Genomic DNA, 21,713 nt, shown 5'->3' with positions numbered 1-21,713 from the left:
AAAAGGTGCTTGCAAATGGAAAAAGTAATATTTGTGATCATTTCACAATTCACAATTACATAAACTGTGGAAATGTTAAAAAAAAAAAAAATTTGGTTTCAAAAAATTCCATCCTGCTAACTGCTGATCACTATGCTCAACAGACAGTTTACAGTATTGTTTATAATGAGAGTTGAAAAACATTATGACTTGTATACTAAGTAATAATTTAAAAACAGCAGAAATCAGGAACTAATTTTAGCTTATGAATTTAATACTTTGTTCATAATTAAAAGTGACATAAATCAGAATACTTCTGTATGACAGAATGATTTTAATACCTTGTTTTTTCTATACTATTATGCAAATTATCTCAAAAGTACCAAACTTTAGAGCGAAATATTATCCAAAATTAGGTTCCTTCTCTCTTCAAAGTAACACTAACATTTCTCTGTTCCACTTCTACAATTCCATTGTTTTCAGACTCATGTGACAACAGGCTTGAAAAAGGAAGCCTTGTGTTATGCCAGAAGGTAATGAATGACATGTGTATGGGCATTAATATAAAATAAATTAGTCCTATTTCAGAGCTAAAACAGCATCCGTTTCCTGTCTGTATAGATTTAATAGCTGTGTACTTCTAAATTCAGCAAATTCGATTTGAAAGCCTTGGAGGAAAAAAATAAAAATAAGAAAAAAATTCAATGTCATTTTTACAAGCTAAGACTAAACACAGTTTGGGAAAAGTATTTATGTTTAATCATTGGAATAACCTCTTTGACTGACAGTATTCACATATTGTTTTCTAGATGTCATTGATTGCAAACACATTTTTACTTAAAGAAAGGAAAGTATCCAATCATGGAGGAAAAAATATTATATGGCTATATTATTAATGTTTTTTTGAAGTAACTATCATTATTTGAAAGGAATTATTAAGTTGGAATTTCTTCAATAAAGTCCTCTCCAAATAACTTCATATATTTTAATATACTTATGTATATGACAGATAAGACAAACTATCAAATATAAACTAAAATGTCTGTAATGTACTGCATCAAGTCTCTGTATAACTGTATATTAAGATTTATCATTGCTTAAAATCATTGAAACAAAGTCTTCTACATCAACTACACCTGTAATGTTATTTTCAGTAAATCTTACTTAATAGTTACTTGTTTTTTCCTCTAATAAAATAGATATCATCTAAATAAATCTCATACTGTTAACACTATAAAATTTAAGAGAATCCACTGGACAATGTGAATATATTCAAGCTAAGTCAAGCATATTATAAGCTTTGTCTAGAGGATCTAGAAATCTAGATTCAAACATCAAGTTCCAATACTTTACTGTGCGTGGTACTTGCTTTCCCAAATGCCATGTTTATTCTTGGAGAAATTAAAATAGCTTACATTCAGAAACTGAATGTAATTCTTCTACTGTGGATAGAACAGAAGCATTGAATGTTTCGTTTCTGTGATGTTTTTTAGGCACTTCCATAATCCTGATGCAGTTAGAAAACATACTTAATGGGAGAAGAAAAAAAAGATTATTGCTCCAGCACTTTGACTGCTTGGTCAAGCAAATATTATAAGGAATGTTACAGCAAAATATTGAGTAAGAAAGGATTAGGAAGGAAAAAAGCCAGGCAGAAGCAAGAAACTGGTGTTCCACTTCCATATATACAAAGAGTAGAAGCTACAGCAGAAGAAAGAAGCAAAAGGAATTGCCTGTCTCTGAGGATTACCAGGTATGCATCCAGGAAAGGGAGCAACAGCAATAGGAAGTAGCAGAGCTTAGTGTGAATTGTTATAAATAATTCACTATTTTGTAAACATCTATAATTCTATGCTGGTAGTGCTATACCAGGCCAGATAGATAATTTTACCCCAGGCAGACCTTGGGAAAAAAGGAAGTTATCAGAATTTTTCTAATAATTTGTTTTTCATTTTCCTGATAGCACTCTTCATAGAGAAATTAGAATATTCTGTGTTAAGGCTATGAGATTTAGGTCTTAAGAAATAAAAAATGTGACTGATGTAAAGATCATCAGTTTATTTTCAGACAAAAAAAGTAGCAGTTAACTATTTTTGAAACTACCAAAGGAGATTAAGCCTATTAGGAAGTTATATAAAGTTAAAGCACAGAGATAACTTCAATATTATTTAGATATAAAAAAATCAGATTAGTGATTACTACATATGTGATTACATATGATTACTGTGTGTTAGGAAGGCAGATAATACAGAGTAGGTTAAGTGCAGACAACGTAAGCCAAGGTCTTTATCCTCCTGTGTCTACTAAGGAAAGGTACAAAGAATAAGACTGTATGTCAAGGTATGTGGTGGTCAAAGGCAGATAGAGATGTTTTAACCCAATTAGGGATCAGACACGGGCAAAATATTCTTCTATACTATCAAGCTTGTCTTTTCTTAAGAGAAGACAGCACTGAATGTCAAAGCAGATGACAGTGTCCATGAAATATGAAAAATCCATAGAGGCTATTTCTTTTTTTTCTGAGATACACCCAGAAAGCTCTACCATTACCAATTCTGTTTTTAAAGATATCTAAATTAAATATATCTGTTAGCCTGTTATACTGTATTTACTGTAGAACCCAGTGATACTTTGCAGTGTTCTGAGAGACAAGTCTGCATTAATTCTTTAGGAAGACAGAGTAACATATTTCCAAACAATTTTGAGCCTCAGGAGTAACTGCAAGAATATTGATGTTTGCCAGGACATTACTGTCTTTTCAAGACTCTTAACAATCACATAATGCTTATAAAATGGTGAAAGTGCCTAGATACGTGTTTTTGTTTCTATCTTAGTTCACAAAATTTCTTTATTTCATTTCTCTCTGTTATTTCCATACTAAGCCTAATATTGCATGGGTCACAGTGATCAATGATCATTCACATCAACATCCATCACTCCATTGTCCTAAGAAATTCACCAATGCTACAAACTACTGACCTTACCCTAAACCCATTTGGTTGCAGGCCAGTTGACTCAAATTTTCTTGCCACTCATCAGCACAAACATGATTATCAGCAGCTGACCTGTGAATGGTCAGAAACATCAAGGAATTCATGTTTTTAGACAGGGTAACTGTGAAGAAAAAGGAAAATAACTTTATTGTTATTTCTCATTATTTGTTTTATGCATGGTGTATCAAAACCTACAGCTACATTCTTCCAAGATGCTGTCACTTCTGTTAATTTCATATGCTCAATAGCTTTACAATTTAAAAACAATGCAACCATGGCTATTAGAAACTTGATAATATTGAATAGCATAAGACAATAAACAGCAGACGTCTAGAGGACTAGAATAATAACTAGCAGAGGTTAACACGGGTTTCTGATAGTCTTAATGTTGTTATGCAATATTTTACCTCACAAATAATTCAACTGAAATCACTAAGGTAGTTTGAGAGATGAATGTTGCTTGACATAGGAATGATATCTTTGTTTGACTCAGTAATTTCTATCGTTCTTATCTACTGATATGTGGGTGTAATTAAAGAAGAAAAAATCCCAACAACTTCTTTTAACAAGAAAGATCATGAGCATTACTTCTTCCTTAATCTATGTTTAAAAGCGTGTGATCGGCTCTTATCACATGTAAAAAGCATCTCAAAACGTCCCAAATTGCACAAGTAGGAATTTACATCCTTCTCTTTCTAAGATTCTGTAAAAATGTTTGCACATTTTTTCCCCAAATACACGCTGATTTTAGTTAAATTGTTCTACTGATTTTTGTTTGAATACTAGTAATCTTAACATAGCCTGTCGCTAAACATTTTTGCTATATGCTAAGGGGGTATCTGCTTTTCTTCCCGTAATAAAGTTATGTATCAATTTTAGAAGACACCTTTTCAAATATGCTATTCTAGAACATTTATTCTTTGGTAAGTAGGTTTTATTAAATTTTGTTGTTTATTAAAGTTAATGATTAATATTTTTAATGTCTATACTATTTAATATTACTGTATTAATACTGTAAGCACTTTATTGCATTTTTCTATATATAAAATAAGATACAAAGCATCTCAAAACTTAGCAATATACTGTCATACATAAATGCATGCTAACCATGAATTTTCAGAGGATATACTACAAGCTTCCAATCTGTTTCTTTTTAGTGCTTTTTTTTTTTTTTTTAATCTGATTTCAATTTAAGGAGAAATGTTTAGAGAGTTCTACGTATAAAAGCACAAGGCCTACACTGTATGTGGTTAACATTGGCAGTTTACATAATACTTCAGGGATAGAATGATGTACATACATGCATGCACTGGGAATCTACAAGAACTATTTACCTCTTGTAAGCTTGAACTTGTACCACTGCATTCAGTGTGAATTTCACGTTGAATTTCATGAATACAGAATCAGGGCTTAGATTTTTTGCCTAAACAAATTCTACATCTGCATGCCTTCTTTCACTCTCATGCCCACAGTAATTTCCTGATTTCACACATCATTTAAAAGTTCCCTGCAGTGTTACTTTACTTGTATCTTTGCACTGTGACACTTAACACTGAGTTTTTCCTTTCTTTCCTTTTTCCCACCTTCTTGCCTGCTTCACCAATTTGAATCCAGTCTGCCGTTGGTAATAATGGGAGATCTCTCAACCACTGCAATTGCATTCTAAACCAGATCACTACTGATTATTACCATTAGTACATTAACGCTGCCATCAACCTGAACATCACTTTGAGGCAGAAATGCCATGGCAGAAACTTACCACAGTCCCATTCATCTGAGCTGTCGCTGCAATCTGCTTGTCCATCACACCAAAGCTCACGTGGCACACATTCATGGTTGGCACACTCGAGCTCATCCTTCTCACAAAATGCTGCAAGGAGGAAAAACACAGTTTGCACTGAGAAAAAGAATAACCAACATGAAATGCACATAGAGACTGGAAAAAAAAAATACATAAGGAAGAAGCTAGGCATGGATCAGATATGCAGCCCAGTATTTTCCTTAGAATTCCTCAAGCAGTTGACAAGCTTAAAAACACTCTTCGTTGTCTGATACCAATGTCAACTCAAGCTGAGCTTTCATTTTTATTATTTTCTCCATGCAGATGAAAGTTTCAGAGCTGCAGGTGTATAATCTCCCTGTAAAGCTTGACCTCATCTCCAGATATCAGACATGTGTATATATATAATTTTTTGTTCCTATTTCAAGGAGTCCCCTGATCAGCCAAGCTGGTCTTCTACCCCAGTTGCTTAACTTGTGGAAGAGTAGGAAAAGAAGCATGAAGATGTGAAGGAGAAACATGGGGAATAGAGAGGGTTGGAGTGAGCAAGGAGACAGCAAGAATCCAGGGATGTGAACACCAGAGGACAAAAGGTTAAAAAAAAAGAGAAATTGGTGCCAAGGAGTGAAAAGGAAACAGAGAATAACTATGCCTTTTTGTCCATATAGAATGTTTTCAAATCTGTTTGTTCTTGACCACAAGATCCTAAAAATGTGACCAGCCCTTTGCAAAATTAAAGCCACAAAAACTCTTACAGCAGTTTTTTTCATCCATCATGTCTGGGCAATCTGGGAAACCATCACAGATCATTGTGTGCTTGATACAGAGCTTCTTCAAAGGACACTCCCAAAGACCCCTGTCTCTACAACCTGGAGGCAGAAAAGCACAATTTTCAAATAATTACATGCAATATCAAATCAACTATTTTGTTCCTCCTTAGTAATCTTGAAACATCCAAAATATTTTCAGTTTCATCATTAATTTTAGAAGTTAACTAGAATAGTTACTGATGAAAAAAATGGAAGCAAGATTGCCACAATGCATATTTGTTAAATGGATATAAAATGTATCACACTTTACTGCTTTTAAAATAATAATCTATGCTATGCTACACATGCTGTAAATAATGATTTAGGCATTAGGTCACAAGTCTTAAGCCAGATCAAATCACTACTCTTCAAATGTATTTATTACGTATGTAATAAGTGTAAATGCAAAGGTAGATAAAGTAAAAGTATTTACATTTAATATAAAATCATTTAAAATCCTGAAATCCATGGCATATTTGAAAGCATATCATTTTGGTTGCTCCAAAAGTAATGCCTTCTAGTTTTTTTCCATGGAAACTACAGCAGATACAAAGAGTACAATAACACAACTTGACAGAGCAAATTCTCAGCTAAAAAGCATTATTTTTTAACATAGGAACCACCACGAGCCGTGCATTTTTGCCAGTGATGAACAAAATCCTACATGGCATGCTTGCAAAAATTGCACCAGCAGAGATGGTCCACTGTTGGTATCCCAATTGCTGAAGATGCACCACTCACTGCATCACTGTGCTTACAGTCACTCTTTTGCCTTCATAAACATTCATCAAACACTGATGAATGTCCATGGGTGCAATTTTTTACACATGGAGGAATTCAGCGACATACCTTTTCTTCTTATGCACTCCATGTCAGATGCCATTTAGTCAGACAACCTCTCTGCTGCCATCTGTCACACAGCAACAAAACATAATGGAATGTTGTTGGGAAGGTTCAACCTCTACTGCCAACCTACCTACATTCACCTTCGATGTGGGCCAATATAATAAAAATAGGAGTCATTACTTTTGGAGCAGCCCTTCTACACAGACCTTTGATCTTTCAAAATTAGATCCTGTGGCAGTATGGAACGTCCAGAAAATAGTGCAGAAAAATGTAAATTTTTTTGGTAGTGCTAATACAGAATCTAGTGCAGATCACAATGAAAGGTAGAGAGATTTTTTTTTGAGTGTAAGCAGTTTTCTTAGTGTGACCAGGCCAGTCTGAAAATATTAGGAAGAACCTATGAATGTATGAATATTCAGGAGGAGTCATTGTTAGGAAAGGAACAAACAGTATGATTGCCTTTTCAGAGTCCTGGTAACCAGCCTCACTTGTTTCAAGAAGAATACTTACAACTGTGTCAAAGCGCTTTGGTAGTATAACTTCTATTTGTCAACTACAGGAAATTCAGAATAGCTTGAAGCAGATTTTAGAAAAAAAAAAAAAAATCTTTTCTCTTGTTTTATTTCACTACTTTTTTTTAACCAACTAATAAAGCATCTTGCTGTGATACTAGTTGAATAATGGAATGCTTAGACATACTAATATCCTATACACCTGACATTCTGATTTTAGAGTAAACCATTAAAACCTGTTCTCCTGAATAAAATGGTGGTTTGATTGCCTTGTTTGATCTGTTTTAGAGCTGGCAATGCTAGTTCTCATTTTAATCCAAGCTCAAATTCAGGTGACAGTCTTGGTGCATCCTCAGACAAATAGTTTTGATCTCTGCTCGCACACTGTATTTGAAACAGCACCTCTATTTTCTTGGATCTGGAACTGCAGCAACATATCAACATTAAGTCAGTAAGTAGATATGCTTTTTCTGAGTATTATTCCAGAAGTGATTATTTTACTAATATGAACCAGTGAATCAACACTAGCTCATGTGATTACTGGAAGAATGTATCCAAGTTTAACTGTAACTGGATGTGCAGAGGGCTTCTTTTATTTAGACTGAATAAACCACGTTAAAAATGTTAAGCATACAGATAAATAAATATCCTTGAACTCATGAAACTAATTTCACATGACAAAAGACCTTTTTTAAATATGGCCATTTTCTGGGTCTCCTTCTTCATAATATTTGCAATAACCACTAATGAAAAATTAATTGAAACCAATTCTAATAAAGATCAAAGAATATCAGTCATGTTAGGAATCTGATATGAAAGCAAAATAAAATAAAAATAAAAAGCTTTAAAAAATCTAATTTATCAATCTTGCAGTTTTTGAGCTGAAGTGTTTACAATTAATTAAGTTCATGTTTGCTTTTTTCCTTCATCGCACATTATACTGCTATATTGTGAAATGTTCCATGACTCTGCAAAACTTATTTTTGAGGACAGCGTAGACAAATAGAGACTACTCTCAGGACAAAAATAATACATACTGAATTCCCTGTTCATTGCAGGGAGTTGGACTAGATGACCTTCCTTTAAAGGTCCCTTCCAACTCTGAGGATTCTATGGTTCTATGAATTCAGTGTTAAATTCTACTGTTTTGTTGGAAAGATTCTGCCTAATGTTTAGAGTACTCTTATTTCTCCTCTCTCTATACATGTACAACATACGTCATTAATTTAATGATAATTAAACAGAAGTGAAAATGACGGTAGGAAAACTTGTCTGTATTTGTATTACAGGTACTCACATATGATTTTACCTTCACCATCCTTCAAAACATGAAGTAATTAACCATTTCTTACCCATACATATATTTGCCCTATAATTATTACCACGTCCTTAATATGAAGTCCACATTTTTTTCTTAAGCTAAAAGACTAGAGTCAGAATTCAGACTGGAGAAAATAAAGAAGGAAAATACTTGTTTTGAATATCACATCCTGAGCATCATTAGCACTCTTTTAGGACCCTCTTCTGCTCTCTGCCAGAGGCATTGTTCAGCAGTCAGTAAATTAATATGATCAATTACAATCAAGCATCTTTAACACCACAAACTCTCTTCACTTATTTCTTAATAATAATTTTAAGAAATTAACTTTCTCACATTTTTCTGAAACACACTAAAAGTCTCACATTCAAAACTCTGGTTCAAATTTACTTCTCAATATCTAGAGATTCTAAAGTCTTATGACTTCTCTATAGTTTACGGATGAAAGTTCCCCTACAAAGATCGCAAGGGAGTATGACAGGAGACAGGGTGTGCTGAACACAGCTCTACTCTTCATATATATTCCTTACTCCCATTACAGTGTTCTATCATACATTTCAGGAAATGGGAGCTTAATTACCCAAACGTGTAGCTGGTCTCTACCAGCCTCCTCCACGCATTGGGAAGATATTCCAAAGTATGAGAGCTATGACTCTCATTAAAAGCACTTCAATAATTTTAATTTAAGCGCTTGCCTGACTGTTTTTTAGTGGTATAAAATTTCAAATAATGGAGCTAAAAAAATGTGAGCTAGTCATTTACATATGGGAAGAACAACAAGCAAGGAATATAAATGCGTCAGAGATGGTTACTTCTGGAGCTCTACAAGGACTGTCTGTTCTTCAGTAACAACATTACCTCTGGTCAATGTAATGTCACTCTGACAGCTATAATTTCCCAGCAGATAGAGCTTTCCGTATTTATAGATGCTGATAAGAATTCTGCTGATTGCTAGTGACATTCTGTCTAGACTATAGAGACAGAGAGAGATCTATTGGAAAAATTAATGTTACATATTAGGGCAATATTTCATATGTTAATGACTAGGAGAATAAAATTATCATAAAAGACACATAGAAATCAGCGTTCTAAGGAGTTAAAAAAGTGATAGCAAAGAATATTTGTTGGAGAGGACATTCAAGACAATTGATTCAAAGGCAAGAAGATTATCAACTCTGAAATAATTACTCTGATCATCAGCTCTGCCTTTGAAATCCAAAACTGATCTAGATTTAAATAATCCTATTTTGATTATCATATCTCTTTCTCTCTTTTCTTTATTTTTGCAGAGGGAGGTAAATGGTGTAGAAGAGCAGGTAGAATACAATCTTGATTTGAAAACTCCTTGAGGCTTAGTGATAAATTATGCCTTGATTATAACAATCATTAAAACAAGCTTCCCTTATAAAAAATAACTTTATAGAAGTGACAAGCTTGAATTTTAATCTAGCTTCAGCATTCAGATGCTGGATTTTTGTGTGTGTGTGTGCAGCAGAGTAGAGAATCTTTTATTACCACAGATATTTTGTCTCCTTAATGACTTCATTCCACTCTTAATCTACTCTCTGTTAAAGAAACTAGACTGTACACCATAGCCCTATGCTGCCAGAATATTCAAATCCCTTACCCATATTCACATCCTCTCTCTAAATTCTTTATGGTTTGTAATTGTTCTTTTTGCCCCTTGTAATAAAAGGACAACAAGAACTCCCAGAAGCCTACACCTGATGGTAGGAAGTAGTATAAAATGCCTTCTCAGAATACTCCTGCTAGCACGTACAAGGAAACAGTGAACAAGATATTTGCTGCTTATTCTCAAACTCAATATGTCTCCTTAAGCAAAGAGCCAAGAGATTCTCTACAATAAATTTACTCTGATATGTAGCAGAGAAAAAAATCTGTGGTTATCACCTTATACTTACACTCATGGCTAAAGGTTAGCCGGAATCCACTAACCATGTGCTAAAAATGCCTTGTGTTAATATACCACAATGAGAATGTTTCTACATATATGTTTTAAAACTGCATTTACAAATTCAAGTTAAAACTGCTAGGAAGATTATTGTAGCTCATTAGAATCTCCAGCAGTATCAGAAGAATTAAATTTGCAGCATTTTTTATCTTGATTACTACATGAATAATCAGATATCAGAATAAAGCTAGCAGAATCTCAATTATCAAATATAATAAATTGTGTTGACATTGATAAAGAAGAATTCTTGCTGAAGTATTTTTACTGTCACTAGTCTTCAAAAAATTGCTTTCAAATACATTTTGTCTTGCAGAAAAAGGGGCTTATTCTGTGAACCATCATGCTATGGTTCAGTTAAGTGAAGAAAAACAAAATATTCTCTAATGAATCGGCTACTCTTCATTTGGAAAGTACCGTCCAACTCATATATTTACCACAGCTGTCTTCATCACTGTCATCCTCACAGTCAGCTTGACCATCACATCTCCTAGATGCCAGGACACACCTCCCTGAACGGCATTTGAAGTGGCTGGGTGAGCACTCTGTCAGTGACAAGAAACAGACAGAAACAAGACTCCACAAGCTGAAAGCTTAAGCTTAATCACCGTGTGTGTAGTTATTTACTGTTACTATTTACTGTTACTATTTTGGACGGATAAATGACAGAAACAGAAATGTGAAACAGTAAGTTGGAACCGTTTATTGGTTAATTATTCTTAATAATTGCACTGTGAATGGGGTGGAATGTTGTTTTCCCATAGCTGACCATGTTGCCCCAAAAGTTTGCTTTTCCAGTCCTGCTTTATAATAATTAGTAATTCCTTTCCATCAGCCTTTCGCTGAAATTATTTCCTTGTCTCTCCGTCCCATGACAAAGGATTTAATTAATATGGAGTTATACATCTTATACAACTCCCCAAATTATATATATGCACATGGACTTTGCTTGAAGAAATTATACTTAATGCTACACTTGCTTCAGTGACTTCTCAGAATGCTTCACTACACTCATTAGCAATGAATCTTCACCAAACAAACTACAGACCAAATAGCCATCACTCATTGCTTTCTCTAAGCAAGATCAAAAACTGTGGAAAGATTGTCATCACAGTGTAGGTGAGTGGGAGGAAAAAGGTAAGAATTAGCTGTATATTGGCACACATCATTTTTCAGTTTTCCCAGCATTTTCCTGGCATCTTTGGCAAGTAAAAGAAAAGGTAGGTCAGAATCTCCACAGACCTCACATGAGATGACTGTGGCAGAAGAAAAAACCGCACAGTCACTCTTAATACATAAACAAAGAAAATGTGGAATCATGTAAGGCAATTCCACTCTTTTCTTCCATGATCATACTGATGAGTAGTGTTATTAATGAACTCAAGAAAATGAGATTCGTCTGTTGCTACTGACTTGACACATCCCTTTTTTTTTAAAAAAGAGGAAAAAATTGCTAGCAAATACACTAGATTTACAGTATTTCTCTCAGAGATGTCATGGGACTTAGTTTTTTTAAGATTGCTAAGACTTTGCTTCCTGTTAGAAAATCATTATTATGTCATCTAGATAGGTTTTAAAAAGAAAATACAAATACAAATGAGTAGTAGGTGTGGTGTCAGCCTGAATTTTCAAACACTGACTTTCAAAGATTGAGGGTAATTGATCCTTACAAAAACTTCCTCTTATCTGCAAACAGTAGGTGTGCAAATTCTCTGATAACTGATTTAGAATCATTCCTACAGTTATTAGACAACATGAATGTTTAAGTCACTCTACATGAGCTATAATAATTTAAAGGAGAGGTATGAAAACAAAACCAACCAAAAAAATCTCCAAAACCATAAACCAGTATGTTCCAAAATACAATCTCTAATTTCTGCTCTATGTACCTTCAACATCTTCATCTGGTGTCAGACAAGTTTGGTTGTCTGAGTTCTCATCTGGAAACTGAGTGCAGTCAGTGTCCTCCGGCCACTGCAGACCTACAATCCCAAGCACAGACTCACAGCGTTCCTTAGACTGTACACACAATGTCCTGAGGAGACAAAGTGGAGGTGCATAGAATAACTGAGAAGAAGTCTTAGAAATTACCATGTTTTAGAAGTTAATAATTCTAGCCAAATTTACAGAAGCTCGAGGAAAAATCAGTTAATTGGATTCCTATATGTGAATATAAATATTTATAGAGATATATTGCTTCTGTTGAAACATGAGTTTAAATTACTGTACATAAACTATTATCTGAATTATAATAACCAAATATAATTACTTACAAATATTCTCTCTTCCATAAGGATGGTTGCAAAAGTTTTATAAGGAACACTGTTCTCCATCAAGGAAAAAAAAGTCAAACATATTTTGTACCAATAAGATGCTACCTCTACTGATGATGCTACCTTAGATACAATTGCACCATGCACATCACCTAAAGAGCAATATAGTGCTGGAAAAAAAAAACTTTGTCTCTGACAAATTTTAAGGTTTATAAGAACAGGCAGTTCTAAATTTTTTGACAATATTTCAGGTGCACATAGTGAATACAGTGTAGGAACTGCAGGACTGAAATACTCTTACTCAGACATTTCTGGAAATGTGGTTCCAGAAAGACAAGATATTTAAACTCACAAACAAAAGAGCAAATAATTTCCCAGGAAGTTCAATAAAATCGAAGCACAGATCACCTTAGTCGAGTACTTTCATTTAGAGCAACAAAAGCTTCTATCACATCTAGAAGAAGTGTAGACCTTCTGTTGCATATTTATTTTCTTATCATAAGAAAAAACAGGACTAATCACATAAACTGAGTTCATTCCATCTATACTCATATCCCGTGTCTCAAATTAAACAACGTCAAATGCCTCAAATTTACAAAGTAAAAGTGCCTCATTGGAAATTCTCCTGTTAGTTTAACAATTCTTTTAAACATTTAATGACTCCTTTTGCCTGGAGTTGCTGCTCATGTGCTGTTCAATACAACATTCTTGTATCTATGGTATGCTGAATTCCTCTTTGTTTCAACTATCTATTTGTTAAGGGAGTTCAATAGTGTCAGTATTAACAGCATTAGTATAACCAGCTATGGTATCAGTTTCAAATGCTGCTTTTTACTTTGGGGGAATATTAACTATGCAATCTGCAATAAGAACCTCAACATTCTTTTCATTGCTCCCTCTAGCAGAAACATACCACATATTTGATAGATGACTTGCCTAAGCTTTTATTAAAAATGTTCCTATTATTATAATTTTATATACATATACATTTATAATTTTCTTTATCTGACCTGCAGCTCTCTTGATAACCTTTAAATCCATTGCTTGCTGGTTCAGCCCCCAAGAACCTGGTGAATTATTTCCTCATAGTAGTTCACTTTTACCTTTTTGAAGACAATTTTGTCTCTCTATTGTTGTGTCTCGACTCTAGACCCAGAAATGCATTCAACTGTACCTTTTAGATCATATCTTCCACACCTGTAATTGCTTAGACTTTCTTCTACTGCTTCAAAGAAAGTTCTCCTTTGTTCCTATATTTTGAAAAATATTCAACCACAGGATCCTCTCCATTTCTATTTTATTTTCAGTCTCCCTTGTGTCATTTTTAGCTTGCTTTGTATTAAAGTTGATTGAATTTTTCAGATCTTTCTTCTTGGAACAGCACATCCTTTCGTGGAAAGCATTCTGTTTTGTTCCATCATATTGCCTTTAACTTTTGACCTGTTTTTTGTTGTTGTTGTTGTTTTGTTTTTATTTGTTTTTTTCTTTTCCTACAAGCTTGAAGAAATGGATTGACCAAAACCTAGCATATAGGTCATATTAGGATCAATGATCAATTAAAGGCTCTTTTTGAATTCTTGTCTGAGAAAACAAGACATTATCATTCTTCTCAAATTTCATTTTGTTGTGGGGATTATACAAAGGAGAACCAATGTTCTTTTGCACCAGGTTATTCAACATTGATTTCAGCAGCTAGAAGGAAGACATTAGTGCTGCACTATATTGTAATTGCTGATTATTTTATTTACCACATACTCTGCAGAGCAGAATGCAAAGCATCTAGCCTGTAATTCTAAAATGATGCTTTTAGTCTGTTAATAGCTTCTGAATACAGAGTACAGGCTGAATTCTATTAGCATGTCCACAAGAAATGAGACAAAATGTACTAAAGAAAATAGTCATGTAACTGCAGCCTAGTTAATCAATGTCAATTCATTCATATCTAGTTTGATATGACATAGCTTTGTCATTCCTTTAAGAGTCTTCTCTTATCAAAAATGCCGACACACCATTTTATGACCTCAAGTTTCTGAATTGTACAGATTATTTTATTCACTGATGATTAAAAACAAATGAGATAATAATATTTGATTATATTAAAAGAAAAAAAAAAAAAGATCTTGTTAACTGAAATATCCAAACTGATTCTGTTATTCACATGTTCTCTGCGCATTTCTGGACAAAACTCGCCTTTTCCTAAAGCTATTGCTAGCCATTCAGTTGTCAGTCTGTGGCAAAAGAATTAAAATGTAGGTCATCTTCATTGTAGTGCTTATCCCATGGCACATGGAAGCCAAGTGAAACGCTTTTAGGAAAAAATGCCAATTGGTAATATCTTATTTTTTAAATCCTTCCCACATTTCTTACTGAATTTCACAATTGGAGTACCAGAATACTAGAGATTGACAGCAGACTTAATTTTTTTCTTTCTAAACTCCTTAGTGAAAACTCATCTCAAAAAAACCTGCAGTTGTTGTGATACTGTCAACAAATCAACAACTCATGAGTGGAGAAGGGAAGAACCACTGGTGTCATTTATCTGGATTTCAGCAAAGCCTTTAACAAGGCGCCTCACCAAATCCTTCTCTCCAATTTGGACAGATATGGGTGAGTTGCTCGATGGACAAGAAACTGGTTACAAGATCTCACCCAGAGAGTGGTGGTCAATGGCTAAATGTCCAGATGGAAATCAGTGATGAGTGGTATCCCTCAGGGGTCATTACTGGGACTGATTCTCTTTAATATCTTCAATGACATTGACAGTGGGATAAAGTGCATACTCAGCAAGTTTGTGGATGGCACCAAGTTGTGTGTTACAGTTGACATGTCTGAGGGATGGGATGCCATCCAGAGAGACCTACACAGGCTTGAGCAGTGGACCCAGGTAAATCTCATGAGGTTCAAACAAAGCCAACTGCAAAGTTTTGCATCTGGGTCACAGGAACCCCACACTATTAATAAAATCTAGGGGGCAAAAGGATTGAGCATAGCCCTGCTGAAAAGGGCTTGGGGCTACTGATGGATGGCAACCTGAACATGAGCCAACAATGTGCTCCTGCAGCCCAGAAAACCAGCAATATTCTGGGCTGAATAAAAAGAAGTGTGGCCAGCAGATTGAGGGAAGAGACTCTGTCCCCCTGCTCTGCACAGGTGAAACTACACCTGGAATACTGCATCCAGATGTGGATTCCTCAGTACAGGAGAGATGTGAAAGCCACAAAAATTATCCAAGGGATGGAACACCTGTCCTCTGCAGATAGGCTGTGTGAGCTGGAGCTGTTCAGAAGGCTTCTGGGAGACCCAAAAGTAGCCTTTCAGTATCTAATGCAGGACAGAGAAATAAGGGAACAGATTCTTCAGCAGTCTGTTGTAATAGGGCAAGGGAAAACTGATTCAAACTAAAAGAAGGGAAATTTAGGTTAAATATAAGAAAAAAGATTTTTATGATACGGGTAGTGAAGCACTGGAACAGGTTGTCCAGAGATGTGGATGCCCCATTCCTGGAGACATTCAAAGTCACGTTGGAGAAGGCTAAGCAAACTTATATAGCTGTAGATGTCACTGTTCATTACAGGGAAGTTGGACAAGAGACCCTTTAAAGGTCCCTTCCAACTCAAATGATTCTACGATCAATCAAATTATTTTGATTTTTCTATCAGTTAAAGATTACACTTCACAAAGCAGAGAAATCACTCCATTCTTGAAGGAGATAGAAATACAAGGTTAATTTTTTAAAAAATTTCATTATAGACATATAGTGGCTATAAAAAGATTTTTCAGTCCTAGGATTTGAGATGTTACATATTCAATATGATGTAAATGTGATGTTAGTCCTGCTTTGGGCAGAAAGTTGGGACTTCTAGAAGTCCTCTTCAAACTACACTATTCTATGTTTTTTATTAGTTCCTCTTCATGTTTCTGTTCAGTGCTATAAATTTGAAGACTACTGCTATTTTTCAACTAGATTGCAATACTTCCTAAAATCCGTTAGCTAGGTATGTAGCTGCTAAAGCCTATAATTTAATTTTTGTCTCTCTATATTAAAATGAGTACATATTTTTAATACATTATAGTGATTTCTTTAAAAAATAAAGACTGAATTTTCAAACACACGAACCTGAAACAGAGCTTGCACAAACCAGTCTCTAACTTCACATTATATGTAATATTAACACCTACCTGGTATGTCCCTAAGTGAGAATAAATCATCTTAGCATCTTAGTAAATTTCCCGTGTCTCAATCTCAACTCATAACAAGAAGGTAAATATCACTGGACAGATAAACGCTATTTATTTGTCCACAAATGCTACGTGGTAGGAATCTTTAGGAAATGTATTGCAATTTTCAGTGCAATTTCTTTCAGTGCACTAGGTATTAATCCATATGGGCAGGGCAGGGCAGACCAAGAAATGAGAGAAACGCAGCATGGGAAGGAACAGATCTTTTTTGACATAATCCTTAGAAGTACAGTGATATTAATTGATGAGGATGGAAGAAAAGTTAATCTGACAATATATTTTACGACTATCCTCTAATTAAGAAAGATAACAATGCATTAAAATCTTTATTGTTGTTAACAGTATTTGGCTCTGGCTTTCCATAGATAAAGTGTTATACAAATGCAAAGTAGTATTATAAGAAATTTCCAAATCTGATTAATTCATTCTGTTTAAATATCTATCATAATGCAATCCTAATCAAACTGAAGTGGAAAATTCTCCATAATAAATAGCTAAACTATACATTTTGACAATTAATAGAACTGCTGTTCCTCTCCTAGTTTTATATACTTCAGAAACTTCTTCCCGTGGAACTGCAAAACAAAATTTCTGGCATATTCAGTGAAGGCAGAAAATTTAATATGATAGACAACGGCAGTTAAGAAATAAATTAAGTATAGTATAGTACCTGCAAGGTGGGATCCGTTGATTTGTATGGGGGTCACATTTTGGTACTAAGACTGTACAGGCAAAAAACATAAGGTACTTGTAGCAGTTGGTCTGAACCAAGGCTGGGAAGAGAGAAGACTCCCAGCTGACAGAAGCTTCTTTCTGAGTCCTGTGCCCCAGGTAGTTTGGGTAACTAGTATAGTTGTAAGGCAAGTTCATACAGAGTTCCAGAGTAATTGGTTCACACTGACCTTTCACAAAAATAAAATCATTTAAAAATTAAAATTAAGAAACATGTTTCAAGTATAAGTGAATTATAGAAGAAATAACACTAACACATTTCCTATTGGTGTGCTACGCTACACATCTCATACTGACAGGGCAATTATCAACGCGAATGATAAGATCATTGGGTACTTCAGCTTAGAAGTGACCACAGGAGCTCTGCAGTCCAACCTCCTGATCAAAGCATGGTCAGCTCTGAGGACAGGTGAGGTTTCTCAGGCCTTTCTCCAGTCAGATCATGAAAGTCTCTAGGGAAAGAGACTATATATAAAATATCTCTATATAGAAAACAGAATATTATTTCTCTTTGATTTTGCATTCCAAATCTTGCATTCCAAGATCTGCAATAGTCTTGGAATCTTTTGATATATGAAGGAGGAGAAGGGCAAATTGCAGAAATACTGAATAAAAAGGTCTGAATGTGAATAATTTAATTCAAGTAAGATACAGTTAGTAATAATGGGAATGATCAACAAGGGCAAAATAAATACAACGGCTAGCAGTCCATATGATTACAGAAACTACAGCTGTATATAAGAATAATCAATTTTCAGGTGGGTAATTACATATTGAACTGTCTGAATAGTTGGGATTTAAAAGATTGAACAGATTTTGCATTTCTTCTCAAATTTGCAATCAATTTTTTTTCAATTTTCCGTCACAACAGAAAACAATGTCCAGGCAGTTGCTAATGTCAGTTGTCAGCACAGTATGTGATCAGTCTGCCTAAGATTCAACAGTCAATTACTGAGCTAAACAGAGGAACTGGCCAGTATTTCTTGAACTGATATTCACTATTATAACCTTCTTTAGTAGTTACCTCTTTAATGTGAGGAATATGAAACTCAGTTTGGATACAGCTTTTTCTCCCTACTAAAAAGAAAATGCATACTGCCAACATTTAACTGTTTCTGTTGTCTCAAATCACTTAGTCCCAGCCTTGCAGTGTATAAGATTGTTCAAAGGCATGATTTGTCAAAAATTCTACTCATACGGAAGTCATTTCCTTTTCTTCACAACGAATTTTGATGCATCATAGACTATCCTGAGTAGGAAGGGACACGGCTGCACTCAGATCTGTTCATTCTTTGTGTCTCAATTTTTCTCCAGTAAACATCTTCTCTTGATGTTTACAGAATTTTACATACTCATCAGTTTTTCATGAACACAAAACTACTTGCAATACCCCAAGAGCTTGTATAACATAATATTTTCAAGAGTAAAGGGAGAAATACACAAATATTGTTGTCTCTTTTGTTATGCCTTATATTTATAGTGGCTTACGTAAATTCTAGAATAAAATCTACCCCTATGAAATGCCTCTGTAGAACAGCTCTTAACGTGTTTTCATTGTCATTACAAATTTTCACACTGCATTTAGAAAGATTCTATCAAATCATGTGCAAAAGTGTCATTATAGGTTTGAAAAAGCTACCTTGAATCTTACACCCAACCCCCTATAGTCACCAGCCAGAGTAACAATCAGAACATGCACTCCATAGGAAAATCTGACTAAATTTAAGAACTCCAAATGTTAATCTTTCCTTCTGATGTCAATCCAGTTTCAGAGATCTTGCTGCTCCATTTATGGTACAACTTAATGAGTGGGGAACAAGGGATAGAATCCATTGCACATTTTTCTAATGTATTTATATCTATTTTTAATATTTCCATATTTTTATTATGAAATTGCACTACGTGCTTTACAGGAATTAGTTCCAAACACAGTAGCATCGGATATTATACTAGATATGAGGATGTGCTGTTCACTTGTAGTAAGTCTGAAACTCTCCCAACTACAATTTCAACAGGAGTGGAATATTTCATAGAATCACAGAACAGTTTAGGTCAGAAGAGAACTCTGTAGGTCATCTGATTCAACCCCTACTTTGCCCAGGTGGCCAAGAGGGCCAACAGCATCCTGGCCTGCATTAGAAATCCTGCGTGGCCAGCAGGAGCAGGGAGGGAGGTCATCATCCCTCTGTACTCAGCTCTGGTGAGGCCACACCTTGAGTATTGTGTTCAGTTTTGGGCCCCTCACTACAAGAAAGACATTGAGGCCCTGGGACATGTCCAGAGAAGGGCAACGAAACTGGTGAGGGATCAGGAGCACAAGTCTTATGAGGAGCAGCTGAGGGTGCTGGGATTGTTTAGTCTGGAGAAGAGGACGCTCAGAGGAGACCTCATTGCGCTCTACAACTTCCTGAAGGGAGGTTGTGATGAGCAGGGGTTTGGCCTCTTTTCCCAGGCAACAAACAGGACCTGAGAAAATGGCCACAAGTTGTACCAGAGAAGGTTTATGTTAGACATAAGGAAGAACTTTTTCTCTCAGAGAGTGGTCAGGCACTGAAATGGCCTGTCCAGGGAGGTGGTGGAGTCCCTGTCCCTGGCAGTGTTCAAGAAGCGTCTGGATGAGGAGCAAAGAGATCTGGTTCAGTAGCTTGTGGTATCAAAGGTAATGGGAGGATGGTTGGACTAGATGATCTTGCAGGTTGTTTCCAACCTTGTGGTTCTATGATTCAAGCAGAGCCACCCAGAGCTAGTTGCCAACGATCACATCTAATGGCTTTTGAAGATCATGGATGAAGGCTGCACAGCCTCCCTGGGCAACCTGTTCCAGTGCTCAGTTAGAACAGAATCTCCTGACATTCAGGCAGACCATCCTGTGTTTCAGCTGGTGCTCACACCACTGGAAACAGCCTGGATCTACTTTATTTATGTAGACACATACATCTCTTCTGATATTCGTTCTGTTTTCCAAAATACTGTAACCAGTTTACAAAGCCAGCCTAAACTGACCGGAGAATATCACATACTGAGAACATTCATCATATTCAATATTGCAAATGTGGCCTATGCTCATCCAGGAATTTTCCAACAAAAGACATATATAAGTTAGAAAATACTGCTTTGTCAAAAATGAAAAATTCCATGGGAATTTTTCCATGGCATTTCTCATCTCTTACCAAAGATGAGGTAACTCTAGTCTTACAGCAAAGCAATAGTAATATGAAAAAAAGACCATAGTACTTTCATATGTTGTACCAGAAAAATCTCTCCCAAATACACTAGCCATTCTATTTTCTATAAACAGTTATATATTTACTGGACTGGATAGAGAAAAAGACAAATGATCCAGAAGTCTAATTCAGATTATGTACTATTCTTGTTGAGAGCTACAGACTACTGACCAAAATATGAGAAGGAAATATTTCCTCTAAAAGTGTCGTATTTCTCTCTGACAGGTATATGTATTCCACAACATATTGTTTGCTGCTCAGTAAGCAAGGAATAATCTTCCACAAATTGTGAGACACAAAAGAGAAAATGACTGAGATCATTCAAATAAGATATTTGAGATTTCAACCAAGAAAATGTAAATTACTCACCTTTTATAAAAAGGATTGGTTTTTTTTTTTGCTTTTTTTTTAAACTGGCTTCTTATTAGTCTTGTGCTATATGGATACTTTTCTTCCCATTCCATAACATTTTCTAAGTACTTCTTGAAGAACAGGTGAGTAATTAAAAAACACAAAAAAGCTACTGTTCCAGTAACCATGGAAGGCTTCCTCTCACATGGATAATTTGATTATGGATATAGATCAGAGGACAGGTCAACACAAGTGATGTCAAATTCCACAGTAGGAATACGCAACAAATCCCTCTAGAAAAAAGAGTAGGTAGATGAATCCACCTTTAGAGAGCTAGAGGATGTCTTGTGGTTGTATGCCCTGGTACTTGTGGGGGGTTTTAACTACGTCAATATCAGCTTGAAGGACAATAGTTTGGTCTTAAAGGAGGACCTCCTCAGAGCACAATAGAACATTCCAGAGTATACCAAGGAAGAAGGCAATCTTGGCTGAACGTGGATTTCCAGACTGAGCTCAAACATTAAGAAAAAATATACAGAAGACAAAGGAGTGGATAGAACATTAAAGATGAATGAAGAGACATTTTCCAAGCATACAAGGATAGATCTCAGAGCTCAGCCAAATTTGAGACTACTGAGAAATGTAAAGAGTGAGAAGAGCTCTTTTAAGTACACTGGCAGTAAAAGGA

At 35.2% G+C, this 21,713-nt stretch overlaps 2 protein-coding genes across 3 annotated transcripts in view; one reads left to right on the top strand and one right to left on the bottom strand.

The window, feature by feature from the left end:
* ATP10D (ATPase phospholipid transporting 10D (putative)) overlaps positions 1-1,732 on the top strand; it is a 60,214-nt gene extending 58,482 nt beyond the window's left edge. The window contains exon 24 of the mRNA XM_085223212.1: positions 1,473-1,732. Coding sequence (XP_085079338.1) covers positions 1,473-1,576 — 104 coding nt within the window. The 3' untranslated portion in view covers positions 1,577-1,732. The remainder of the gene's footprint in view (positions 1-1,472) is intronic.
* The window catches only part of CORIN (corin, serine peptidase), a 121,961-nt gene that overhangs the window by 20,372 nt on the left and 79,876 nt on the right, over positions 1-21,713 (bottom strand). For both annotated transcript variants that reach the window (XM_085223215.1, XM_085223214.1), the window contains exons 11-16: positions 17,389-17,620; positions 12,096-12,241; positions 10,644-10,751; positions 5,508-5,621; positions 4,732-4,842; positions 2,964-3,093 (exon numbers count right to left, since the gene is read on the bottom strand). In XM_085223215.1, coding sequence (XP_085079341.1) covers positions 2,964-3,093; positions 4,732-4,842; positions 5,508-5,621; positions 10,644-10,751; positions 12,096-12,241; positions 17,389-17,620 — 841 coding nt within the window. The remainder of the gene's footprint in view (positions 1-2,963; positions 3,094-4,731; positions 4,843-5,507; positions 5,622-10,643; positions 10,752-12,095; positions 12,242-17,388; positions 17,621-21,713) is intronic.

This window comes from Meleagris gallopavo, chromosome 4, assembly GCF_905368555.1.
Source record: "Meleagris gallopavo chromosome 4, MGAL_WU_HG_1.1, whole genome shotgun sequence".
Classification (NCBI taxonomy): Eukaryota; Metazoa; Chordata; class Aves; order Galliformes; family Phasianidae; genus Meleagris; species Meleagris gallopavo.
Note: the sequence above shows the minus strand (reverse complement) of the source record. Positions and strands in the feature narration are given on the sequence as shown.